At 38.7% G+C, this 27,936-nt stretch overlaps 1 protein-coding gene across 2 annotated transcripts in view; it reads left to right on the plus strand.

The window, feature by feature from the left end:
• Positions 1-1,481: 1,481 nt before the first annotated feature.
• The window catches only part of rbms3 (RNA binding motif, single stranded interacting protein), a 152,823-nt gene continuing 126,368 nt past the window's right edge, over positions 1,482-27,936 (plus strand). The window contains exon 1 of one of the 2 annotated variants that reach the window (XM_017476620.3): positions 1,482-2,575. In XM_017476620.3, coding sequence (XP_017332109.1) covers positions 2,501-2,575 — 75 coding nt within the window. In that variant the 5' untranslated portion in view covers positions 1,482-2,500. The remainder of the gene's footprint in view (positions 2,576-27,936) is intronic. The other variant, XM_017476602.3, reaches the window with a different exon arrangement.

Below are 27,936 nucleotides of genomic sequence, written 5' to 3' on the forward strand. Positions count from 1 at the left end.
CAGGAATATCTGACATATTATGACATTTAACTGCTCACTAGAATGAAAACTGCTTTTGTTTATTTAAAACAAACTAAAATAGCTACAAGATTTTCTTTTTGTTACTGAAGATTAGTTAGGGGCATAGGCATCGCATTAATCAGCTTAATAGTAATAATCAGGATTAATAATTATGTCACTCAGTAGTTTTACTTCCTGTTAAAACGGGAAGACACATCATGAATAATGAATCAATGCTGCTTTCAATATTAAAAATTTATAGTGTATTTTTTTTCAGAGCATTTTCTTTGTTGTTTTTGCACTGGGTCATCTCCAGGGTTAATTTTCTTTGTTCTCCACACAAATTCATTCATTTTTCTTGCCATTCATTTTAATATGAGGAAATAGTTTAACTGTAGTAATAGTTTAATAGTTTAACTGGATCGATTTTAGATGTGGCTTAATATAAGGATTTGATGCATACCTTTCAATGAGAAACTAATTCTTATACATGTATACATGTTGTTATACTTTATATAATAATATAGTATATACTGTCTATAGACTGTATAACAGTGTAGATGCATCATTGTTCAAGTGAGTACCTGCTGCTGAAGAATTGTCTGCAAGTCACTGCATAATATATTTTGGAACATTCAGTGTTATTATTATTATTATTATTATTATTATTATTATTATTATTATTATTATTATTATTATTATTGTTATTATTATTATTATTATTATTATTATTATTATTATTATTATTATTATTATTAAATGCACTGGACAATGTAATAATCAGCATATCAGTTATAGTCTTATTTTGTTAAACTGTTACAAAAACTTTGCTTGTTGGGTGAAAGCGCTGGTTTCTGAGCAGAGGTGAGAATCAGTGCACTTATATAAGCACTTCTTAAGGCCACATTTATCTGCTCTACTATGCATGAATGTCAGTGTGTCAGTGTGTTACACTACCAGCCACTGCTGCAGACATAACTGTGTGCCACTTGGCAAAAAGAAAATCATACACTTCTACCAACAATTTACAAAAGACAATGATGTGAAAGTGCTAAATGGGCTAGAACAATGTTTCCCAAACCAGTCCTTAGAGACCACAAAGATTATAGCTGTTTCCCAGCTCTAAGACACACCTATACCAGGAATTTTGTGCTTCTTAATTGTTTTAGGCCATTTAGGCATGTTGTGAGCTGGGAGAGTGTGGAAATGTGTACAATATAATGGTCTCTATCTGTTAGTTTTGAAAAGTAGGACGGAAAAAAAAGGCAAATCGAAAGAACTAAAGGGTAAATGTATATGGAATCTAGAAATCACCAGTAGGGGGCCTATGCTCCTCGTGGCGATCTTTCTTCTCTCCTCCCCCTCTTCCTGGCTCCGCCTGCCTGCTGAGTGAAAGCAGAGGGCATTTGTGCTCTTGAGGAGGGAGAAAGAGAAGAGAGAAAGAGAGAGGCTGGTCGTGACACTCCCCCAGTTCAGGGAGCGCTGCATCCTGCCTCTAGTCCCGCCTTCCAGGAGGAGGAGGATCGTAGTGCCGCCTGAGCTGAGCCCTCACTCCTCACCACAGTGTGGAGCACCCAGCCGCACACTCACGCATACACACACACACACACACACACACATACACACACATACACTCACACACACAGGCACAATTACTTCCACTTGCGCATTCACACTCGCACAGGCAAGTGGGAAGACAAGGAGGCAGCGGAAAAAGAAGGTATCAGCCAGACGCTGGAGAGAAAGAGCACTGTTTGATCTGTGGACTTGTGTCTGGGTTCAGGATAGTACTGGATTTCCCTTTTAGTGGAGTTTGTGCTGCCTCCCCTGGTGCTCCAAGCCGGACTCCTTGTGAGCTCCTTGTTCCCAGGGATGGTTTTGGTCTCACTGACTGTGATCAGATTCAGCTCTCTCAGCACAGCTACATCATCCATCTGTATCGCTTCTTTGTGTATCAGCCAGAGCAGGACACATCGGAACAGACTGTCTCGGAATATCTGACAGCCTTGGGAGAGATCTGACATAGTGCAGACACAAGGGAACGAAAAACTACAGCGACGGAGACAAAGTCGAGGCATGACCTGGAGACAAGGAGCTCGATTTCCATAAGAAGTGATATCTGCCACCCCCTCCTTGCTCCTTCTTCTTCCATCGCCTCTTTCCCTTCTTTTCATTACCACTGCTCCTTCTCTTTCTGCACAAGACCTCTCCTTCCCTGCCTCGCTGTTCTCCCTTCATCGTCTTGTCCGATCTCCTGTAGGAAGAGCAGGAGGAGAGTGCGGCTCGTACACTGAGAGCACAACTCCCACACAGTGACAGACATAAGGACAGCCGGAGGTCCCGTGGCACTCCCCTTCACTCTCTCACACACTCTCCATCCTCTTTTCACTGCCTTTTCTGCACGGATCTAGCCTCTGGCCCAACAAGCAGAGGCATTCAGAGTTTTGGAGCGAGCACACAAGTCTCAGTATCCTGCCACGGCCAGAAGGATTCCAGCTACATGGGCAAACGTTTGGAACAGCAACCAATGTACCCCCAGTACACCTACTACTACCCTCACTATCTCCAGACTAAGGTACAGTGCTCTGCTCTCTGGTTCTTGGGTTCTCTCTATTCTCTCTCCCTGTCTCTGTCCTCACCCTGGTAGCATCTTTCTGATATGCTATATCTGATATTTGGTGCTTGGTTTCGCTTTACTTCCTCAAGTGAAAATGAGAAATAGCATGTTAATTTTGTGTCTCTCTCTCTCTCACACACACACACACACACAGACACACACACACATTCATTTGCTCACACACCCAAATGTGAGATTTTGTTGCTTCAGCATAGCAGGCTTTAATGAGGGACCTGAATACTAACATCCATCTCTTGACTCCTACGCCACTCTGAAGTGGAAAATTGATTCCTGTGCATTGATTGAGATGCTGTTACAGTGCTGGTGATCTCTACCTGCATCTATGCTCTTCATGCACATCTTTATCCCCCTGGAACAAAAAGTTGGCATCTGTATAGTACGACTCGTGAGGTGAGAAAGGGAGAGAGAGCATGTTGCTTTGACTGAGAGAATGGCTGTCAGGCCAAGGGCGTGAACACACAAGTGATGAGATGCTTTTCTCTAATGTCAGGGTGGAGAAACTTTAGGCAGGGAAATGCATTAGGCAAAGACTCTGATTAGATAAAAGCATAGCTTCTGTATTTAATCTCTTAAAAGGAGTAGGACAAGCTGAGTATATTGCAATCCAAATAAATGTTAATATCATGTTAAAATTGCTCATTTCTTACAAACTAATTCTGTGCCAGCGATCTTCCCACTAATCACCCAACATATTTTTTTTTCTTGACCTGTTATTTATTGTTTCGCACTGCCTTCAAGGTCAAGTCAAATTAGATTGCACCCTCTTCCGCTTTTCTAATGAATTTCCCAGAACATCTCCATGGGAGGCTGAGTCCCTGGAGTCAACTGTTTCTCTTTCTCTTTTTATTCAAATGTCACCACAGAACGCCTTTAAAGGAAGAATCTACATATGTATAATGTAATAAGATTAGTTATAAGGAATTAGTTTCTGCTGATGTTACAAGATCCAGGTGTTAGCATTACAGGAGGAAGAATGGCATTATTCTGGGAATGATTATTGATTTGCAAATTATTGGAAGAAAGAGGAGACTGCATTTGGCGCAGAGTCATGCTATGTTTCAGATTTCAGATTTTTGCCTTTGGACGACGATGAGGGCCCCGTGTCAAGTCAAGTCAAGTCAAGTGGCTTTTTATTGTCATTTCAACCATATACAACTGGTACGGTACACAGTGAAATGAAACAATGTTCCTCCAGGACCATGGTGCTACATAAAACAACACACTAACCACATGTGACGACACAGCACCATTTTGGATCTGGAGAGGCCACTGCGCTGCGTGTTACTGCCGAGCCGCCATCTTGGATCGATATCACGATATCGCGATATCACCATAACGTGGGCTGGAAATGTGGGCTGGAAATGTGTGCCTGCCTGTGTATGTGTGTGCATTTGAGAAGGAGACTAGAGATGTAAATGCTCTCTTATTAATCTTGATTCCAGCATGCTCTCAAAGTGGAGGCATTTCTCCAGGGGAAATCAATCATGTAGGGGATGAGCAGCTGACACACAATCACTGATCTCTCTCTCTCTCTCTCTCTCTCTCTCTCTCTCTCTCTCTCTCTATGTCTATGTCCCTGTTAAATGGCTCCCACTCACCCACTCACCTTGTGCACTTAGCCAGAATGCACAATATACTCGTGGAAGGTATGATATCATATCAGCCTGCCCAGAAACAATACCAGACTCCGGTATTAGTATGTATATATATATATATATATATATATATATATATATATATATATATATATATATATATATATATATTAAGAAGTGTTTTGGTCCGGCTATTGCCTACACACTGTAATGATCATATTTGAGTTTCAGTATAATCACATTCCATTCAGTGTTTGTTCAGGTTTCGAGCATCTAGTAGACATCAAGGGCCTTTAATCTCTCCTAGCACAGTATTGAGATGCCTATCAGAGTATGGATAGATGCAACGCTATAGATGTGTATGTGAGTGCTCATGTGCTCATACATTGAGCATGCATAGGGAGGTATCCATGACAGCAGTCATACACCAGTGGGATATGAAATAGATTTAAAGGGAAGTAATTTCCCCCTGGTACTGTGCCAACAGAAGGCATTGAGGCCCCTTCAACCATTCAATCAGCAGTGTGAAGTCAAAGCTGCACAGCCTTGACTTCACACTGCTGATTGAATGGTTGAAGTGTGCATGTGTGTATGTGTGTGTGTGTGTGTGTGTGTGTGTGTGTGTGTGTGTGTGTGTGTGTGTGTGTGTGTGTGTGTGTGTGTGTGCGCTTCATTTGCACTCAGAAGGGTCAGATTTTGTGCAGCAAAAATAACATGCAGTGGTCTGTTTAAAGCTCTGCTCTCAGTGTGAGTGCACGCTAACTGGCCTGTAGTGCGATGACATGCAGCGTGTCAGCAGCGTCTCAAGAACCTTCTCTATGGGGCTCATTAGGCTTCTGCTGCTCCCAATGTTACTTAGGATTATAGCATGGCAACATGCTATTTACTCTGCCAGTGGATAATTGGGAGATTGATTCATAATGTTTCTGTCACAGAACTTCAGCTTTGCCATAAAGAAGAAGAAGAAAAAAAAGCGGTAATTTTCAGCTCAATAATTAGATTCTTTAATGTGAACTCATTTAAAAGGTACATTTAGAGTGATTATCTGTGTAATTAAACACACCAGAGAAAATGTACAGATTCACACTAATTAACAAAACATTTACCATTATAAAAAAAAAAATCCTACTCTCTAGAATGGGAATCTTTGGACGGTAAACGATATCAACTATATGACGGTGCAAACAAACAAACAAACAAAAACAGTAGGTAAAGTCAAGTAATATTTCTCTGCCTTGTTTTTAAATAAATATAAGATTATTTAGCCTATTTCTAGATATTTCCAAGTGCAAAATTTTTGCCATTTTTCATGCAAGTAGTAAATATATCTAGAAATAATTAGTAATCTTAATAGTCTCATGTTCGCTAAATGCTAATCTCATAACAAGAAATATTACATAACTTTTCCTTTATTCAAGATATCTTCTTGCTCAGATAATTGTTGTTTTTTTTTCAGTGAAAGAACTTTTATGTGAAATGAGAAACAAGAGCTAAATTCGAAATAAAGCGGCTCTCGTGTAGTTTTATTCGACACTAGATCAATACAGTACAATGCAGTATAAAAGTAATGTACCTTACTTATGATTCCTGAAAGGTATTTTTTATATCCTTGTGTGATCAGACCCACCTGACTATCACAGATTCTTTCCAATGAAAATATATAGTCCCATCTCTGAAAGGATTTATTATACACATTTATTGTTAACATCAACTTTTAAAGTTTGTAAGTAATGAATAAGTAATGAATCCATGAAAACACTGTGCAAAAATGTGTTTGTTTGTTTGTTTTGCATAAACAATGATTGGTTAAATCAATAACTGCCTCTAGACCTCCTTTATAAGTACGTTTCGAATAGTCTTCCTATTTCAACATGTCAAAGATCAGTAATCGGTAATCGGCCATACATATTTAAAGATACATATATTAGGGCTTTCTGCTCCTTTTTTATTCCATATGAATGGACTAAGCCATACTGAGAGTATCTGGATGTTTGCTGTTCAACAGTTTCCTTTGTGAAAGAAAAAACAAACAAACTTGGCAATAGTTTGTGCATAAAAGAGAATTGTCAGCAGCAGTGTTATTTGCTAGATGCACAATAACATGGCCACACAAAGTTAGCATTTAGGTGTGTGCATGTGAATTATACATGTAAACTCCTCCAGTGGGACAGCTCTCTGACGTTTACACAGTAAAATGCTTCCTGTGTGTATCTGCCTCGGTTTTGAGGTCTGTGGAGAGGGCTGGATGTGTGTGTGTGTGTGTGTGGGTGTGTGTGTGTGTGTGTGTGTGTGTGTGTGTGTGTGTGTGTGTGTGTGTGTGTGTGTGTATCCGCGCAGGTTAAATCCATGTTACTCTGTGGTACAGTAGATTATGAACAGATTTTTACTAATAGTGGTTAATAGGAATAATGAAATCATTCCTGTAGTCTTCTGCAAATTATTAAAGTCACACCAGTCCTGCCTTTAAATATTTTTTTGGTACATGGTTTTCTCAGTGTCATCTTTTTTATGTGCTATTCATATGCTCATAATTCCTGGCTCTTATTAGTCAGAACTAAAGGATAAAAAGATTTGCTTGGAAATGCTTCTGAATGAACAGTGAATACGGGTTTTTGATATTTCTCACAAAATAAAGAAAGCACGTGCATGTAATTTTGTAGACGTTGTGAATTCATTAGTGAAATTTTGCACGATCCTAGAGACATCTGCTGCATGCTCTGTAAAGAAAGAGTAGCCTTGGCTTCTTAAAAAGAAAATCACTTTACCTCCGACTGTTTTACACGGCACTGACACTGGAGACTCATTCCATAAAAGTAAAAAAAAAAAAACTTCACCATATCAACACAAATAATGATGTTTTTATTTTATTTTATTTTACATTGTTGTTATGTTATTTATAAATAATCATGAAACTAAGCATTTCATTGTACAAGAAAGCTTGTGAATATGACAGTAAAGTTCTTGAATCTTGTACAAATTAAACTCCCTGTGTAAACTGTTCCTATAGAAATTAGCTATAACTACTACCTGAGCCATGCTATTATCCATAATTAATCAACAACTTCCGATGGATCACAATAAAGCACTTTTGAGTATATCACATGTATCATTGTGTAGCTAGAATTGTTTTGGATTGCTATACTGGAACAATAGGACCAGATAAATAGTTCTATAAATAGTATTCACAGTTATTTTTTACATGTATTGTACTGAACGTATGTTCTGACCATAGCAGGTCAGATGATCTTTAATAATAACTTCTGAAATAATTATGATGTATTAAAAATTATTTTATCTTTATTGTTTTTCAATTTTTTTACATGCACATCCTGCCATTCCTAGAGTACTTCTTTTATGAATGTTCAGGACAGGAAATGTTTGGCCTGCTTTGAAAATTGCCTTTCATGCTGAACATCAATAATGGCAGAGAAAAATAAATAATCATAAATTATGCAAATCTTTACTTACTTAGTAGGGGGTTGGTAAGTGTGACACGGCGTTCAAGTTATCAATCACAAGCTTGTTCATTATGTACACGTTGTACTTTTTTCCACATGTAATACAGAAATATTTTTTTTATTGTTAAATTCAGTCCTGAAATTCATCTTTAGTCTTTGCTTGCTTGCTCGCTTGCTCTCTCTCTCTCTCTCTCTCTCTCTCTCTCTCTCTCTCTCTCTCTCTCTCTCTCTCTCTCTCTCTCTCTCCCACTGTGTCCTGGGCATTTTCTCCAGCCATCTGTTCAGAAGGGTGGGGTTGCCTCAGAAAGCAGGAACATACTAGCCAACCATACGCTTATATAGAACAAAAATGTTTAAGACTATCACTCATTTTAAAAAATAATAGGTATGTAGTCTAGAGAAAAAATGTGCTGAGAATGTGCTGTTCATCTATGCACCATTAAAATATGTGGTAATTATCAAAGTTATAGAGTAGGTCAAGGTAAGTGTCCATAGGAGTCCATAGAGGGCATTCCTTTGATACTTTGGCAAATGGGATCTGATACCAACTGGACAGATAGATTTATCTCTAATGATAGCCTGTAAGTGGCTCGAAAATCTTGGTAAACTATTGGTTTGTGTGAGCTAAGGGGAAAGGGAAGCCCTAGTCCTAGAGTAATAGACCTGCTGCATTTTTAATAAAGGACCACTTTGTAACCAATGCTTGATGGATTTTCTACCTTTAAAAAGCCTGCCTTCTGGTTTTTATGCACAGCTTGCTTTTAGGCTCTCCGAGTGCTTAACAAAGCCCGGGCAGCAGGGATAAATGAAAAAACAGGGGGAGCAACCTAAAGTCATGCAAAGAGCGACAGTATAGGGATTGATCAGTATTCTATGGAATTGTTCCTGTCTTCCATGCCTAAAGCTATTTCCATACACACAACATATGGTTGGTGAGCATTTTATACTGTAAATATAGTAGGGATGTGCATATTGCGTGGTTATTTTGACAGCTTGAGTACCTGACAGAGGATGGGGGAGGATGTTTAAATGCATGGTGATGCTGCATTGTACTAATAATAGCAGAGTTATTAGAGTTATTTGATAAGGCTGTAATGCATAACTTGCAATCTGCCAATTTTGTCATTTTCAGCAAGCCATGGTTAGCTCACTAGTAGAACAGCATTGGCCTACAATAAGGAGGTCCAGTCTCCAACTTTGAAATAATCATCTGCCATCTGTGCTTTCTCTCTAGACCATAAGGTCCTGCCAAAAATGCCATTGTAACTAATCACAAAATGAAAAAAGGGAAGATTATGGCTATAGGACAGACTCTCGTAGCTCCAGGGTTCTTGTTCCTGAGTTCAGCTTACTGTCTGTGCAGGGTTTCACACGTTCTTCCTGTGTCCTCATGGGTTTCCTTCAGTTTTCTCCAATCTCCCAAGCCCATGTTAGAAGGTGAATTGGCTAGAACATGTAAATGTATGTCCTCTCCAGGGTATATTCCTACTTTGCACCCAGTGTCAAGAGTGTCCACCATGACCTTGACCAAGAACTTAGTAATGATGTAGTAATGATTTACTACTAGAGTTGTAGTAATTAATTATTAAGGTAAATATGTCACATTTTGAGCTTATGAAGGCAACGTTAACTGCAATGTAAAGCCTATTTATAGACATTTGACTAATTTCAAGGTTTAACTTCTCATACTCTATTGGTATTGTTTTTGCTTATTTCAAGCACAAGGATTTATTTCTGGAAAGAACTGAAAAAATCTGCTCCAAAAAAAATTTGACCTTTTTTTAAAATGTAAGGAAATAGATTTAATAAACAATCAAATAAAATAAAACAATAATAACATGAAAGATTTGTCTTTATTTGATATATTTTTTTACTTCTTTTCAGTGCATGCTTATTCCTAATATATAGGTGTATGCTGGACTTTAAAAAGGCATCCTATGAAAACATTTTTAGTCATGGGCTAATGGTTGTGGACATAAAGAATGGCCAGCCATATGGTGTGGGTGTGTATGGGTGGCGGGTGGGGGGTAGGGGGCAGGGCTAAATGTGTGTAACTTGTAATGTGATAATAAATCATGAATGATGAGGTCTGAGCCCTAAGTGTGCATAAAGGTGAATCATACAGGTTCAGATTAACTAAACACTAAAAGTGCCACCACTTGAAGTTGACTAGAAATATGTAACAATCTGATCAATTCATCACATAGCAGCTGATTTGACAAGTCTTGTCATCTTTGCAGAAATTATACCTGAGTGTATCTAATGTTCTTGGCGTGCCAACTCAGAGGAAGGAAAAGGGGAAGGACGTAAGGAAGGATGGTGCTCAAATATGTTTTTCTTTCATTCTCTCCTGCCACTCGCTCCATCCTTCTCCTGTGTTTTAATCAGGAGACATGCTGGAAATCGGCTCCCTCAGAAACAGTACAGTCAAAGCCAAGGACAGGGTAGGAGAGGAGAGGTGTCATAAATTCTTGAATACACACTCCTGAGGGATTTCACTGTCCAGCCTCTTGCCTCCAAGCCTTGCCTCTGTTTCTCTACTCCAATTTATGCACACCTTATTGGCAGTTACGGCCACAGCATTGCCGCTCTAATCGGATATGGGGCCCAGTGCTCTTAACCTGCCATAACATGTCCAATTCTCCACGCATGGGTAAGAAATGAGCATGCACCACACTCACAATGCTTTAGGGGAGACAATTTGTTTTGACCTTATTGTTCACTCTATAAATACTATGAGCCATCTGAAAGAACTGGTTGCTCTGTAATATTCTCAATATGATAAAGACTGTGCTTGGCGAGTACAAGGGATGGCTGATATATAACAACAGATAGCCATGTCCCGGCTGTTACAGCTATACCCAAAAGCTCAAAAGCAAGCGCTCTGCTTGGGATTAGGTTATGAAAACCGTGCTTTGTTGTGTCCTGGTTGAATTCATTTGCACAGCTCATGTTTTTATTTGGGATCATTTGCGTGGCAAACACTCAGAGATCTGGTGAACACATCACTAGGCTCAAGACCACAAAAAGAGCGGATAATGACACCCACAATTTCGAAGTCTGCCCCTTAAAAGTAATAGATTTGATTTGCAGAACAATTTTAATTTGCCACACTGCACAAAGCATATCTTAGAATGTACATGCATCCCGAATAAAGACACAAGAATCTAATATTTCTCATTATGAGATTATTATATAACAAATATAAGATAAATAAGCCGATATTTAGGCATTTGTACTTGTGGAACCGCTATGGGCAGATAATTGTGCGCCTTTCTAGAAATAATCATTTTGAATAATAAAATAAGACAATTTCAAGCTTGAAAGTAATGAAAATGTCTAGAAATAGGCTGAATTAGTTTTTTAATAAACTCAAAACTAAATATTTGCTTATGTAATTACTTGCTATACTTTTTTTTTCAGTGTATGTACTAAATAGATTTAAATCTGATGCGTTTCACTATGAATCCTTACACAAATGTTGATCAGTATCCATTCAGTAAACAATTCTGCTTGTTTTTTCATTAAATCCATGACAGCAGTGGTCTTTCCACTTGGTTAAACTCCCTTAAGTCTGGAGGTGGGAGGAAATAGAGAGTTCCAGACTACACTTATTAGCCACTCTATCTGTCACACAACTCTGCCCTTGATTGCAAGCTCTCTCCACTGCGTGCACACACACACACACACACACACACACACACACACACACACACACACACACACACACACACACACACACACACACACACACACACACACTGCAGTAGTGAGCATAATCTAAATGAGCTTTTTTTTTATTTGGGGCTATCCAGCTCCTTCACCAGTCCCCAGTTTTAGAGCGGGAGCACGCAAATGATAAAGTGAGAGAGGGACAGAGAGAGAGGCGAGTGTGTTTAAGTGGCAGAGGAAGGGGAGGATAAAAGCCTGACAGGATTAGTCTTACAGACACTACAGGCTGTGTGACCTTGTCCTCTAAGCTGCCACATGCGCAGCGTGGCGCTCGGTGCGAGAGTAAAGTTCTCTACTCCAGCTGTCATTTGCTCTCTCACTCATATACTCACCACTCTCACATACAATATAAGTCACACTATATAAACTTTATAATAGGTATGTTAATTTGATTTGCTGGCTGCCTTTTAAAAGCAAAGCCAGTGCATGGGGAATTTTGCCAGCATGCTGGTGAGTGGCCCTACATATTTTATTAACCTAGCTACTTTTATGAATGATTAAGCTGCTTTGTGTGTACTGCTGTATGCCAGCTAGAACACCAGACCCTACATATAGCTCTTTTGTGTGTGTGTGTGTGTGTGTGTGTGTGTGTGTGTGTGTGTGTGTGTGTGTGTGTGTGTGTGTGTGTCTAAGGCTATGTTCACGTTACCATTTTGAAGAGACTCAAATTCGATTTTCTGCCTGCAGACATAAAAACACTCATCTTTTCAAATCAGACCTGAGTCACTTCCATATGTGATCCAAGCCCGAACACAACATAAATGAGAGTGGTCATGTGGCTTTTCCCATTGCATTGTAATGTGTGTGTGGATATCACTGCTGTCAACATCCAGTGTTGGCAGTGTGGCATAACAACAATGGAAAACAGCAACAGCTGTGTCTATAATCAGTGGAAGGATGAGGAAATTGGTGATTAATTTGATATTTGGGGAACCCATTCAAGCAACACTGTAAGGAATCTTCCAAATCTGAGAAGTGTTCAAAACCATTGCCCAAGAAATCAATGCAATGTGAACATAGCATATCATCTTTGATCATAGTGCTCTTACTGGCACATGGAGCCTCCTGGAACTGGCTATTGCATGAAGCATCGTCTGCTTAGATACCCGTCTTCCTTCTTGTGTTTGTTTGAAGTTCTGGCGAGATTCTGTTCTCCACACACAGCTTGTCATTCCCTTGTGCTGCTGTGAGGATGAAATGCATTTGGCTGGCCAAAGTGGTGGCATGCGCAAAAAATAAGTCCTCCCTTTTTCAGCCTTTGCACAAGCATAGTCCTTTCATCTCCTGGTGTGGCAGCAGGAAAAAGGAAGGAAGTTTGGAGAGGATGTTAAACTTTTTTTTTATGCACATTTCTTTTAAACCTCCAAACCCTTTATGCAGCACTGTGGCGGTGTTCCACTCCACTATATCTGATGATCCATCAAGCCCATCACACACTTCAAAAAGAGTTGGAACTCACACACAGACGCATACGCACAAACACAATCCATCACACACATGGTGATAGGCTGTCTAATGGAGGCGTGGTGGTGTTTTCAGAACCACAATAATGGCCATTTTGCTGAAAGGGAGTGAATGGGGTGGGGTGGGAGTGCAGAAAGTGTAAGAGAGCTTACACAGAGAGTACATGACTATTTCAGTGTGTGTTTCTATGTGTGTTTTGGTAAAACTGCTGCTTTTATGTAAAAAGCTTAAAGTGCCAAAATGCTTCCTTTTTGTTACTGAGGTTAGGGTTAGGGTTACCTTTAGGTGTAGGGATAGTATTAATTAGCTGCATTAATAATTATGTCTATATGTCAATGTAAGGACAAGGAAAGTAAGACAAATGTCTTACTGTTTATGTGTGTGTGTGTGTGTGTGTGTGTGTGTGTGTGTGTGTGTGTGTGTGTGTTACTGAAGTTCATGAAAGCTACATGTACATACTAATTACCCCACTTGAAGAAAGACATGAACTCCATATGAGAACATATTGAAATTCATAGAGGGATGCCTCATGACGTTTCACTGTGTGTTAAGCTTGATTTGACTGGCAGGGCAGAATCAGAGGTCAGCAGAAGTCTAAGGCTGAACTGGCTAACCCTAATTAGAATACAAACACGACCACACAATGCACAAAGTCAGCATTGCCCAACTCCACCAATGAGTCTGTTGCTATCTAGGGGCCACAAAAACACACAAGCACACATATGCACACGAACTAGGAATCATGGACTTACCCACTCAGTGCAATTTATTCCTCTTCTTTAAACTCTCCTTGATCAAGCAGCTTGAATATAGCCTGCATTACCCGCACAGATGCTCCAAAACTACATGCATTGCATATCAGTCCCTGCACTGCCACTATGTACACACTGATGATAATAAATAAACTTAAGTAATACATGGATCTATAGACCATGATGTTGTTTTATAGCAGTGAATATCTACATTTCATTTCCCAGGCTGAATACATTCAAAATAGATGGGTGGAAATAATACAAAATATATTCCATCCATATGAGGGATCTGTATACTGTATCCATTTACAGCAGAATGGTGGGTAGCGATATTAGTGCCGTATAGCAGCTCAGAGATTTGAGATTTGCCCTTGGAAGTGATATTGGCTGTGAAATATTGGTATTGGTAGTCTCCAGTGAGCAAAGCTGAAAACACCAGTGACTGAAAAGACTAAGACTAAATGTACTTGACATTATTGCTATAAATTCACTACCTTTGACAAAACAGTTTAGTTGGAACTAAACTGAGTAAATTTTAATGCCCACATTATTAATTGTTTTTCACCTGATATGTTCACATGTTTAATACTGAACATGTATGTGCTATTTTATAAATAAACATTTGGAATTACATTATATACATTTTGTGGTCAGTTATTTTTGAGTGATTACCTCTATGTATTGGTATTGCAAAACCACCAGTTTAATTAATTAATTAATTAATTCATTCATTCATTCATTCATTCATTCATTCATTTATTTTACCAGTAATTACTGGAAAATGTGATTCACTATTTTTATTTGTTATGCTTATATTACATCTGTTAATTTCTCAAAATGAACGTGTAAAGTAGGCTTTCACCCAAATTTCTACTAGCCCTAGCTCTGTAACCAGCGGAATCTCAAACTCCCCCACCAATGATATTCAACCCACAAATGAGGGAAATTTAAAAAAAAAAAAAAAAAAAAACCTTTCTCACCCCCCATAAAAATAGTCTCAAACCTGAAATGCTCTAAATGCACACTATACTTACCTAGGTACCTCCTAAAAAATAAAAAATAAAACACTTCCCATTATAAATTGACTCTTACAGTGAAACTGTGAGCGATCTTGAGCATTACATTAGGACTTAAGTTCTAAGTCCAAGCAACAAGAATGTGCAAGCTGTTTATATATGTACATGTACCTTGTAATGTGCTGTAGAGATCAGTTTTTGTTCCAAAGGGGCTAGGCTCATCCAGAGCTGAGTTATTGAGGTTTGTGTAAACAGCTGTATAACCAGAATTGGTTGTTTGCCATGAAACAAAGGTGGCCGTTGTAGCTAAACCAAGTAAAATAACATTAAAAAAAATAATAAACTGGTGGATTTGCAATGTCAATACATAGAGCTAATCACTCCAAAAAAAATTAGGAAATTTTTACAAATGCTCAAGCAACCTGTACTGGACCACTTGACATGGAATGGCCTTTTTATTAATTGTTTGTTTTTTAGAATTGAAAAGAGAAAAAAAAAAAGATACCATACTATGTGAATACTCTTTGCCGATGCAGTAGTCAGTTAAGCCAAGCATCTTTCCAACAAATAAAGTCATTTTCAATTTGTAGCTGTGGGTGTAACTTAACTGTGTAATGGTCATAAATGTAGGCTATGCTCTTAGAATAAAACTGTTGGTTTATTGAAAGTGTGGCAATAAAATTACACAGTAAATTAGATCACTGCTTTACGCTTTTATTGAATAAATAAATGAAACTGCACTTAGTATGTAAATGGATAGATTTTGTTCACTGAGACTGATAATATCAGAGAAAGTGATCAATAAATAAAGCACGGTCAGTTAGTACAGAGAAAGAGGCAGTGCTTTTCTCCCTCTGCAAGCAAACAATTTCCGACAGCCTTTTTTTTTTTTTTTTTCAAATTGTTTTTATTATGATGTCAATCAGACCCATGAACAAACCGAATATTTTCAAACAGTCCTTTTCACAATGCAGCTGCCTGTATTTTATATGGTTTGTCACCAGATGCAGGACTGGCATATGGTGACAACTCCAAAATGCTTTCCGTACTTTGCTTTTCTGTGTGTGTGTTTCTTTTAAACCATTGTTCTGCAACTGAGACTCTCCCATTTGATAGCAAAGGCATTTTACAAGCATGTCAATCTCAATCACATAACCCAGGATGTTTACTCGTGGATTTTAGCACCTGAGAAGCCTCTGGAAGGATCTTACTAATACACTATACAGGGGGTCAGCTAAGTCACATGGAGAAAAAAAAACATAGAGAAACTAGAAAGGAATTGAAAAGGAAAAGTTGAAAAGTGTATGTCCTTTCTAAAGACAAGACTGAGGTAGCAGGATGAAAGGTGAAGCGCTGGACAACAAGGTGAAAAAAGAGAGAGAGAGAGGCAGAGGAGAAGGGGGATTAGAGGTAGGCTGTCTTCTTCAAAAGCGAGACCACAAGCTGTCTGTCTATCTCCATCAGCTTCAGCTAAACTCCTGTGCCCAGGCTGAGCAGGGTTTGCATAATTCAGCAAGGTGGGCAAGCCCACATCTGCAGATTATCATGGCTAATGGAACAAAATACACAGAGGAGAGAAATGAAAAGAAACAAAGAACCAAGGAAATACGATCACATTGTGAAGGCTTTATCTGTATTGTAGCTATTTTAAAACGACCTCATGCACATAAAACCCAAAAGCAGTGGATTAAGTTGTGTGGTTGTTATAAGAAGAATCTGTTGTATCTTCCTTCTATGTGGTGTATTGGTATACCATTTGTTTTGGTTCTAAGAAGAATACACTGACTCACTTTCATTAGCATGCCTTCCAGGTTTTTAAACGCAGTTTGTTTTAAACTGGTCTTTTTTTGATGGTGCATGCAGGACTGCTGTTGAAGGGATCATAGGATCAGATGGACCTGAGGCAGCACTGCTGCTCCTCAGAGTGGGTTTAGCTTATTAGGAAAGAGATTAAAGAATCTCTGGTTCTGTTTTCACTCTCTCTCTCGGTCTCTCTCTCTCTCTCTCTCAAGAAACAAAAGCCTCTATTGGTCTTCACAGATGTTATCTGGGCTGTATCAGTCCTGCTCTTTATCCTTAGTGTAATTGTTCCTTTGTTTTGGACATGTGGTGCTTGGTTATGAGATTAATCGTCAGATGTACGTAATATTAACTGAGTTTGTGGATTAAGAGCAGATTGTGTTTATACAACAAGGAAGACATTGCTCAAAATTGTTTTAGTTGGTGGATATACTGTAGGCCATAGAATATGAATATGAGTATATAAACCAAAATTTCAACATATACAAAGTTGTACAGGTGTGGAATATATATATATATATATATATATATATATATATATATATATATATATATATATATATATATATATATATATATACACCGTGGCAAGAAAAAGTATGTGTACCTTTTGGAATTTCATGGTTTTCTGAATAAATTGGTCATAAAATGTGATCTGAGCTTCATCTAAGTCAAGGGTATTGACAAATATAATGTGTCTGAAATAACACAAAAAAAAAATTCTGATCCCTCATGTCTTTATTGAGAACAACCAAAAAACCCTCATAGTGCTTGTGGAAAAAGAATGTGAACCCTTGAGTTAATGACCTCAAAAAAGCTAATTGGAGTCTCGTTAAGAAAATGAATTTGGAAGTGTGGACTACAGCTACTTTGACTGATAAAAACCCCTCAAACTTTTGGAGTTTGCTCTGCGCAAGAAGCACACGCTTATGTGAGCCATGCCTCGCTAAAAAGAGCTTTCAGAGGCTCTACGATCAAGAATTGTTGATTTACATAAAGCTGGCAAGGGTTACAAAGTGATTTCAAAGACTTTAGAAATTCACCAGTCTACAGTTAGGCAAACATTCTACAAATGGAGACACATTGGGACTGCTGCTACTCTACCAAGAAGTGGGCGCCCAGTCAAAATGACACCAAGGGCACAACGAAGACACACCAATGAGGTAAAGAAACAACCCCAAATGACAGCCAAAGATTTGAAGGCATCATTGGAACTGGCTGACATCTCTGTTCATGAGTCTACAATATGTAAAACATCGAACAAACAGGGTAACTATGGCAGGACACCACGAAGGAAGCCACTGCTTACTAAAAAGAACATTGCTGCACGCCTAAAGTTTGCAAAAGAGCACATTGACACTCCGCAGCAGTATTGGCAAAATGTTTTGTGGACTGATGAAACTAAGATTGAACTATTTGGAAAAACCACACAGCACTACATCTGGCGTAGAAAGGGCACGGCATATCATCATGAAAACATCATCCCAACCGTAGAGTATGGTGGAGGAAACATCATGATTTGGGCCTGTTTTGCTGCATCAGGGCCTGGCCAGCTTGCAATCATTGAGGGGAAGATGAATTCCCAAGTATATCAGACAATTCTTCAGGATAATGTGAGAATGTCTGTACGTCAGCTGAAACTGTGTAGAAGTTGGGTGATGGGACAGGACAATGACCCAAAACACCAGAGCAAGTCCACAACAGAATGGCTTCAGAAAAACAAAATCCAGCTTTTGAAGTGGCCAAGTGCCCAGACCTCAACCCAATAGAGATGCTATGGAATGACTTGAAGAGAGCCATACACATGAGATGTCCAAAGAGTATGACACAGCTAAAGCAGTTCTGCCAGGAAGAATGGGATAAAATTCCTCCTGAACAATGTGCAGGACTGATCCACAGATACAGGAAGCGCCTAGTTGAGGTTATTGCTGCCAAGGGGGGGGGGTCAACCAGTTATTAATTGTAAGGGTTCACTTACTTTTTCCACTGCCATTTTGAATGTTGAATAAGTGTGTTCAATAAAGACATGAGGGATCAGAATTTATTTTGTGTTATTATTTTAGGCACATTATATTTGTCAATACCCTTGACGTAGATGAAGATCAGATCACATTTTATGACAAATTTATGCAGAAAACCATGAAATTCCAAAAGGTTCACATACTTTTTCTTACCACTGTATGTGCAATTGCAGCCTGAATTGTTCCCGGTAGCTTTTGATTTCAGATGCTTTCTTTTACCTTTGGGAGAAGACAGAGAACTGCACTTTTACCACACTGCAGCCTCACATCTTGAAATCTGCCTGAGGAAAGTGTCCCAAATATGTGTGTGCCAAGATTATCGCTTACCAGCAATTAAAATCATTGATTTAGGAGATCAATTATTAACAACAGGAAGTGCTTTTGAAAGGTAATTGCTTAAGGGTATCGAATTGATCTCCTTTGTTTATTGTCTTTTTCTTCACCTCTCCTTCCATCTTCTTGCCTATCAAATTGAATGCTTTATACTTTCCAGGTAATTCACACTTTTTTGGAGTGGATATTTTCCACTACTACTGCATGTACCATGTACTATGCACATGAAATGCATAAGGCATACATGGGTTTATATTTAGCTAAAGCATTCAGTATTCAATGAGTCTTACTCATGGCTTCATGCTATTTTGATTATCATTAACCAAACAGCTTGATAATATACATATTACTGAATATACTCCAATAGGAAACAGTGATTTTTTTTCTTATTCCCTTTACTTTTTCACAATTTCTACAGACATGCAGTTTTTATTTATTTTTTTCATCCATAGATTATTGCACTGTGACACTGAACTACATAATGTGTTGTATGCATATGTGTATCTGTGCACTGAAGTGAGGCATTGTTGTAGCGTAGTGCTGCACTAAATAGGGCTATCAAGCTGTGTCTGAATCGTAATGGGTTTGGTGGAATGAAGCCTGGCTCAAACGGATGTTACCTGCCTGTACAGTAATTGGCACTCTGACAGTAAAGCACAAACTGAGTGGGAAGAGGCTGTTGCTTGGAACAGCCTGTGTGTGTGTGTGTGTGTGTGTGTGTGTGTGTGTGTGTGTGTGTGTGTGTGTGTGTGTGTGTGTAGAGCATGGAGCATGGCTGTTATTATGCAAAAATAATTGTTTTTCTTCTCCCTGATCACCTGATATCCTTCATACATCTGAAACAACAACAAAAAAAGCTGTTGCTGAATTAAGTGAAGAGTCAGCCCTGATTGTTTATCTGAGTGATCGCATTGTGCTCAGAAACACAAATATTTCTGGACATAATTACATAGAGTGGGTGGACAAGCAGTGTGAATTGAGCATGACTATTGTCCAGGCAACACACTGTTTTTCTTTAACCCTTAGAAGGCAGGTTTACTAAGAAAGGCACATGTTAAATTGCTTGCACAGCCAAATTTAATGATGCTACCAGCAAGGAATTCATTGTGAAAGTCACAGTCATTATATCCAGCACATTAGCTATATTGAGCTCTATATCCAGCATGCAGTCGACTCATATAAATAAAATGTATGGAGTAATGAATAATACAATGGCTGTTTTGAACACTCAATGCATTTTACAAAAGCTTACCCAAATCACTTATGATGTCTTTGACATCAATCAATTTCCATATCACAGATTAGCAATAAACCGTGAAGACATCTAAGATGATTTAATTTAATTATGCTCCTATAATTACGTTTTGTTCTGTAATATCTGTTTTAATGTGGCTACTGATCACTTCTTGCAATTAGTCAGTGGTGGAGCACATACAAAACACACTGATTTGAGTAAAAGTACTGTTAATGTTAATTTATTTGGGATAAATAAATCATCTGATGAAAAATTACTTGAGTAATAACTTTTTCAATTACAACATACTCTTTCTCATGTCTAGAATTGACACAGCTAATTCAATAATGTGACTGTTTTTGTTGTTTAAATGGATAAACCAACATGAAGAGCAGAAAGCTGTCTATAGGAGAAAAGAAAGCCATTTTGAAGCTGAGAAAAAAGGAAAATCGATCAGAGCCAATACAATAACTTGGACTGTCTTGAAAAAGAAAGAAACCACTGGTGTAGTAACAACCAGACATGGAACAGGTCAGCCAAGGAAAACAACAAAGTTGTTGACATAAACATTGTGAGAGCTGTGAAGTAAACCCCCAAAACAACAGTCAGTGACATCACAAGGCACAGAGGTGAAGGTATCACAATCCACCTTTTGAAAAAGACTTTGGGAGCAGAAATATATACCACAATATGCAAACCACTCAACAGCAGTAAGAATCAGTAAGCCAGATTGGAATTTGCAAAGAAATACAGAGATGAACCACAAAAGCCCTCAATTTGAATAATTACTTTGTACAGTTTACTTTTTTCATATGTCTATAATTGACACAGCTAATCCAAAAAATGTTCAATTTTCTCTTCTTTTCTTATTTTAACAAACCCAGTGAGCTATGCTGAAGTGAATACCACCTCGATTATCAACAGAATGTAAAGAAAGGTTACTGTATGTTAACTGGCTAACTAACTTATTAGTTAGTTAGTTAGTTAGTTGGTAGCTTGCTAGATTTGTTAGCTAAATGTTAGCTAATGTTAATTCTAATAGTTTTCTAGCTACATAGTTAGCTATCTAGCAGACATGCCCCTTACACATTATTCTGAACATTACTCATAGGTTATAACAGTGCTGGGATAGATTTACACAACAGGCAATCGCTACTGAACATCAAAGTGACATACTGTATTATGCTTACTGCAGAGCTTTCATACTGTAAAACATCCAAAGATCTGGCTAAGTAGCTGAAGGTTTGATGTTGAGGTATGAGATGTCGATCCATTCATGGGATTTGGCTTGCATAAACTGCAGATCATTAACACATTGTTTTCTTGGAAGCATTTGAAGCAGAAGATACATTGGGCCAGGGATGCTCATCTGTCTCCACTGTCTCAGACATTGCTGCTGATTCAGCACTGTGTAGACTTGTGGCAGGAAACTGCTTTATTTTGATTGGGTGACAATATCTTCTTTTTTTTTTACTGTGTTATTATGTTAAAATTTCACATACTGTCTGTTAATTGCCGTGCAATATTTTTCCTTATTTTCCATGATTATGATTCAATCATTTAAGCTCAGTTCAATGTGATTTTTGCTTATTCGTGGTCTTATTAAGTTTTTGGGTTTCTGTCCTTGATAGACTTTGTCCAGGTGTTTTGTCTTTTGTCTTATGTTTTCATTAATGTGTTCCTTAACTAGCCTTGGGTACATTGCTTGCACGTACAGTTGAGTATAAAAGCCAACTGTATCCAACTTATGTTTGGAATAAGATTGAGACTACGAAACGCTGTAGTGTCCAGGGTGTCTCTGCGCGCATAGTAAACCATCTCTTTGACTATACGCCGGCTGATGATCTCCTGATTCTCCAAACATCTTACTTCTGGTGAAGGTGAAACATTTTAATCATCCAGGAAATATTTACATAAATGTTGAACAGACTTCCAGGTTAAATACATTGTTATTTTTTTAGTCTCTTACAGTGATCAAAAAGAAATGTAACAAAATTAAATGTTATATAAAAAAAGTAAAATTGTTTAATTATACTCAATATAATTAATATATATATATGTATATATATTTACTCTAAGATGTCTACTACAGGGGTGTATGTAATCAGTTGATGATTTCTCTGCTCTAATTCAACTATTCAGTTAATAATCATGTTAGAGCAGAGAAATCATCCAGCTCTGACGCACACCAGACATACAGGACTCCTGGAGTAGACATTTTGGTTCTTCTCTCATGAACCATTTCTGAACACATTTATGTACTTGACTCAGTCTCTGTGGGTCTCCACAGTTCCCTTGAGGAATGTCTGGATGATTGCTGAGCGTGACGCCAATCTTCCCAACATACTGTATCACACTCTAACACAGCATGGAGTACTGTCCTCTGTGTTTTTAACACCCCTATTTCCCAGTCTCTGCTGTTTTACTGCATCAGGTTTCAGGAGTGAAAATATTGCATGGATTCATCTCTGTCTTTAGCCCTTTTTTTCCACCCAACCCCCATACAATAAAAAAGCATGATGGTGGGAAATGGATGGTTCTAACCTTTCAAGGTAATTCAATATAGCCATCAAATCAGTCAAAACTCTATAAATTCCAGCCATTAAATGACTGCTTAATGTGTTCTGTTTATAGATTTTTTTTATTAAAAAAAAATACAAAAATAAAAAAACAGCATGTATTTAAAAGTTTGATGAAATATTTGATATGAAAAGAAATTGATTTTGGTCCTGCAGTATCAAATTTAAACTGGAAGGCATATGTTTGTGTTGGTTATCTGCCCTCATCTCAATTTAGGAATGAATGAATTTAGGAAGCTTCCGCCTTGCTAACACTTAAAGAAGTAGACACATTTGTGTTAAAGCAAGGTTTTCCCCATGAATGAGGCTGGGCTGTGCAAAATAGAGGAAAATTTTTGATCACACACTCACACAAATGCACACACACACACACACACACATACACACACACACACACACACACACACACACAAACACACACATACTGCCCTGACATGATATGACAGTGTCTGATGGTGCGTGACTAATGGACTGGAAAACTGATGACTCAATGCAGTGAGAAAGACAGACACAGGCAGCGTGTGAGCAACACTTCATAATGTGTGTGTGTGTGTGTGTGTGTGTGTGTGTGTGTGTGTGTGTGTGTGTGTGTGTGAGAGTGTGTGTGTGTGCTGATGTGTGATGTGTAGATTAAATTCAAGGTTGACATGTGAAGCCATTGTGGTTGCTTGTGCACCAATATTATTTATATTAGTATGAACTGTTGAAATTCCTGGTTGTAATTTCCACCACATACAGTATGTTTCTGTAAGCTCTCTGTGGTGTTATTTAATATATGGTGAATGGAAGCGTCTATACATCTATAATGGGATTGAGGATTCGAGTGTTGTGATTTTTGCAGCAGAGTTTAAACTGCTTGATTGAATCCTCACCTCATTGGGCTGGCATTGACTTCAGATGTACACTGTTAGGGCTGAACAAAGTCCTGCTTTTCTTTTTGCTTCTCTCCTTCAAATTTCTGTAATATGAGCCTGACCCGACATCTGCCAGAATGCCATGTGATGGCAATTAACTTGATACTGAGCAACTCTGACAAAAATGGAGCAATGGATGGAGGAATTCCCAGGATTGTGTCTGTCTGGAATATTTGGAAAGCTGATTGAAAAGGCAAACCTAGAGGAGGAATTTTAATAAAGTAAACTCTCCTTGAGCTATGTGAATTCTAGATGACCCTCTCAATTTACTTTCTCTTTACTGAATTCATAATGAACTTGATCAAAGTCCTTGTAGGACGATCAGCTCTTAAATCACAGCAATGGATAATGCAGTCAAGTACATTCCTCTACAAAGTGTTATAGAGTTATAGTTTCAGGAAAAGCTCTTTGTCTGCAAAGTAAAAGTGTTAGTATGCTGGCCAAGGCCGTAATGAATTTGATAAACTGAGGCGGAACCGTAACCCTGCAGCTCAGAGACATTTCTAATTGATTGATAAGGCCCTGCCTTGTCCTCCACTTTGTTGCCGGGGTAACGCCGCTCGTGCCCAAGAGGGCTCGATCAGTGCTCTGGTCTGAGGAAGCTTCTCATTCTGATGTTAATTCCAGACTGAAGATTGGAAGCGGAGAATACAGAGCATCCGCACTGTTTCTCATAACAATACAGGACGAAGTCATTCTCGGATTAAAATGGACTGTGGCGGATTTGCGAGCTTCCCGCTACCTGTTCATATGTAAATGAGAAAGATGTTGATTGTTTCCTCACATTTGAATATGAGGTGTCTGCCCTAGAGGGACTGTGGATTTGGTGAGGCTAATGCAGCAGCCAAAAAAAAATTACTCTTCCTTTGCCTTGTCCATTTCACAGGTTTAATTTATTTCAATCTTTGAAGGAAGTTAATGAATCCACATTACAGCTTTAAAATAAACGTTTTTATTTCAATTCATTCATCTTTAGTAACCATTTTATTTTGGTCAGGGTAACAGTGGAACTGGAACATTTCCCAGGTACTCTGGGCATGAGGCAGGAATACACCCTGGATGAGAGTCTATCACAGGGCACCATGCACACACACACACACACACACACACACACACACACACACACACACACACACACACACACACACACACACACACACACACACACACACACACACTTAGAGTCAGGAATCCACCTACTAGCATTATATGACCCTAACATTGTGTCCCAATGCCTCCCATTATAAAATGTTCCCGTTTTATATACATTTAATTCCTGTTAATCAGTGAGCTCAGTAACATACCTGAATTTGCATGTTGAATATAGTTAAGTGAAATTTGCATGTGTATGTATATTCATACTCAGACAGAACCTTCAATTATTCATGCTTTGAGAATATTTGAAGGGCCACACAGTTCTAGTGAATAATGTTGTAGTGTAACTGTTGTGAAATCACAGATGTGAATGAGTCACTGTGGAAGAGTGTGGAATGAGGCACAGATTGCCATTTATTATGTAGGTGGGATGAGCTGGATAGCAGATTGAGTGTAAGTTCATGCTAGACAAATACATATTCTCTCTTAGACACGCACTGTTTCACATTCTTCTTTCATTCTTTCTGTCCTTCTCACAACACCCCCATGTGTGTGTGTGTGTATGTGTGTGTGTGTGTGTGTGTGTGTGTGTGTGTGTGTCGTGAGAGAGGCCAGAGTGGAGGATGTTGTTAGTCCTGTCTGGTTTAATGTTTGTGTAACTTGTTTATGACATTAAATGAGCGTGGGCCTGACGTTAACAAGCTTGAAGATAGTTTCAGCCTCTGGAGCTGTGTGCTCCTTCTAAATTAAAGCCAGTCTCTTTGTCCCTGTATTCCTGCTGAGAGAGAGAGAGAGAGAGAGAGAGAGAGGTGGTGTGAGACAGAGAGAAGCAGAAAGCAAGCTTTGACTCAGGTGTTCTCTCTCTCTCGCTCTCGGTGTGTGTGGTCTACTGCACTGTGTAACTTATTGGAAAGGTCAAAAGTGAAAGGCTTGTGTAGGAGGCACGCTCTTTAAGCAGGCTTTCTCAGTATTCGAAAGCCCATTCACTGCAGGATTCCGTTATGAAGAACAGCCCACGCTGGGATAATTCCATCTTTCCAAGCCTAATTGGTAATGCTTAATTCATGCACTTTAACATAGAAAAAGAAACAAAATGCTTGAACCTGGTAATCATTACCTACCTGGCAGAAACCTCTAAAAATGTTTAAGACAAATTGAGATTATCATCAGCAGCCACTGCTATCTTTCTCATTTGTTTATTTTCTTCTTCAATTCCAATGGCCAAAGGTGGTACTGTATATGAGTAAGTAATGTGTGTTTTTTTGTTCATTTGTTCAGTGTTCATTTTCTAGAAAACAAATATGAGCGAGAGAGAGGGGGGGAGGGGATGATGAGAAAAGTACCACAGAACGAAACAAACAGACAAACAAGCAAACAAAGAATGTGAAAGCGTGTGTGTAAGAGGGAATATGTACAGTATTAGTCTAGGTTGAACTTACACTCAACCTACACTCTAACTCATCCCACCCAGATAAATTTGGATAAATATATGTTATCATACCAATGCGCTGTTGTTGAATTGCATACAGAAATACATTTTGAAAGTATAGAACTGTCAAAACCACATAAATAATCTCTTTGGCATTTAAAAAAAAAATAGATATTACTTTTACACTATGCTTAATATTACAACATGCTCCTCCTTTTGATCCGTCATTCCTCCTTAGAAGTGTTAGATGAAGATCTGTTAGGCTTGGATACTTACTGTACCTATCACTGATTCCTAATGTTTACCAAATCTGTTCGGAGATGCAGACTGTAATGCAGGAGATTATTGACTACAAGCCCTAATGGCCGCCTCTGCTAGTCTTTCTACAGACACCACACAGCCATTAGCTAGAGGCTAATGGGCTAATGTATGCAGTAATGGATCCTCAGGTCAGACAGTGTCATGCTTTATAAAAGCTGAATGTAGCTTCAGTTGTGTGTGTACTCTGCACAGCCTGGTCTTTGGGATTTCCTCTGGCTTCCAGGCTTCTGTTGTTCGGAAGGAAGGGATCTCAGCCCTGCTCCCAAAATAGGCAGCATTCTTTCCTTAGCCCCAGGAAGCCCTCAAGTAGAATGTGATAGGAGTAGTGATGTCTGTGTCCCATGTACAGTGTGTACTGTCGATCACTGACCTTGGGAAAGAGCAAGCGTGTGTGTGTGTGTGTGTGTGTGTGTGTGTGTGTGTGTGTGTGTGTGTGTGTGTGCTTGTGTGAGTCTTCTAGATCTGTGTGTTATTACCAAGATGAAGGGAATAAGAATGCATTATGGGGCTTGTTTAAAAAACGCTGTGCTGTTTCACTGTCAACAATGTGATAAAAATGCATTATGCATAATTGCACACACCTTTGCACCTTGTGCAGAATCACATTTAGCTGAGACTGGATAACTCACACCAGTCAGTACACACTAGCACAAGAGTTCTACTCTCTCTCTCTTTCTCTCTCTCTCTCTCTCTCTCTCTCTCTCTCTCTCTCTCTCTCTCTCTTGCTTTCTCTCACTCTCTATCTCACTTTCTCTCACTCTCTATCTCGCTTTCTCTCTCACACACACAAGGGAAGGTGGGGTGGAAAAACAGAGCAGCCATTTGAAACCCATTTTGAAGTACTCTACAAGAAATACTAATTGTTTGGTGACTGGAGGACTCTTTAGGGAAATGAGGGCTATCTGAGTGTGCAAAGAGGAGATAATGTGTGTGCACATCACTAACCCTTAAATTGAGACGGCACTAGGGTACTGCACCAGCACAGCCCGGCCTACGGACAGTGACAGGGTGATGGTAGGGGAAGATTTATCCTCAGAACATGAAAGGGTGGAGAGTTCAGGAGGAGGGGCATAGTTATTAATGGGCTTTATAGACAGATTTAATTACTTTAGAGAAAAATGGATGAAAATAAGAGGAGAGAAGAAAGAGACACTTGTTTAAATGTCGGGATTTGAAAGTTTTTAAAGATAGTTGCAAAGAAAACTCTTTATAATTACCACTTCTATTGAAATGTATTGTTTTATTAGTTGCATGCAAGCTTATCTCTTTGCAGAGGCTGTTCCTCCATATAAGGGAGTCACATTACACATTTACAATTGTGCAAATCATTGAACAACAGGCTAGTTGAAATGGGCTGTCTGTAATGTTTAGAAGTGTTTCTAAACCTTTAATCATCATATAATCTTGAAGACAACTAAAAAAAGACACCTAAATTTAGTTTCAGGTTTTTTAGTTATATGCAGCTCAGAAATTAGCTCCACCCTCAGTCGGTGCAGTGCTTACTAGAAGAGTCTTTATTTAGGGAAATAAAAAAGGAAATGCTGCTTGCATGGAA

Source organism: Ictalurus punctatus, chromosome 1, assembly GCF_001660625.3.
Source record: "Ictalurus punctatus breed USDA103 chromosome 1, Coco_2.0, whole genome shotgun sequence".
In the NCBI taxonomy this organism is placed as follows: Eukaryota; Metazoa; Chordata; class Actinopteri; order Siluriformes; family Ictaluridae; genus Ictalurus; species Ictalurus punctatus.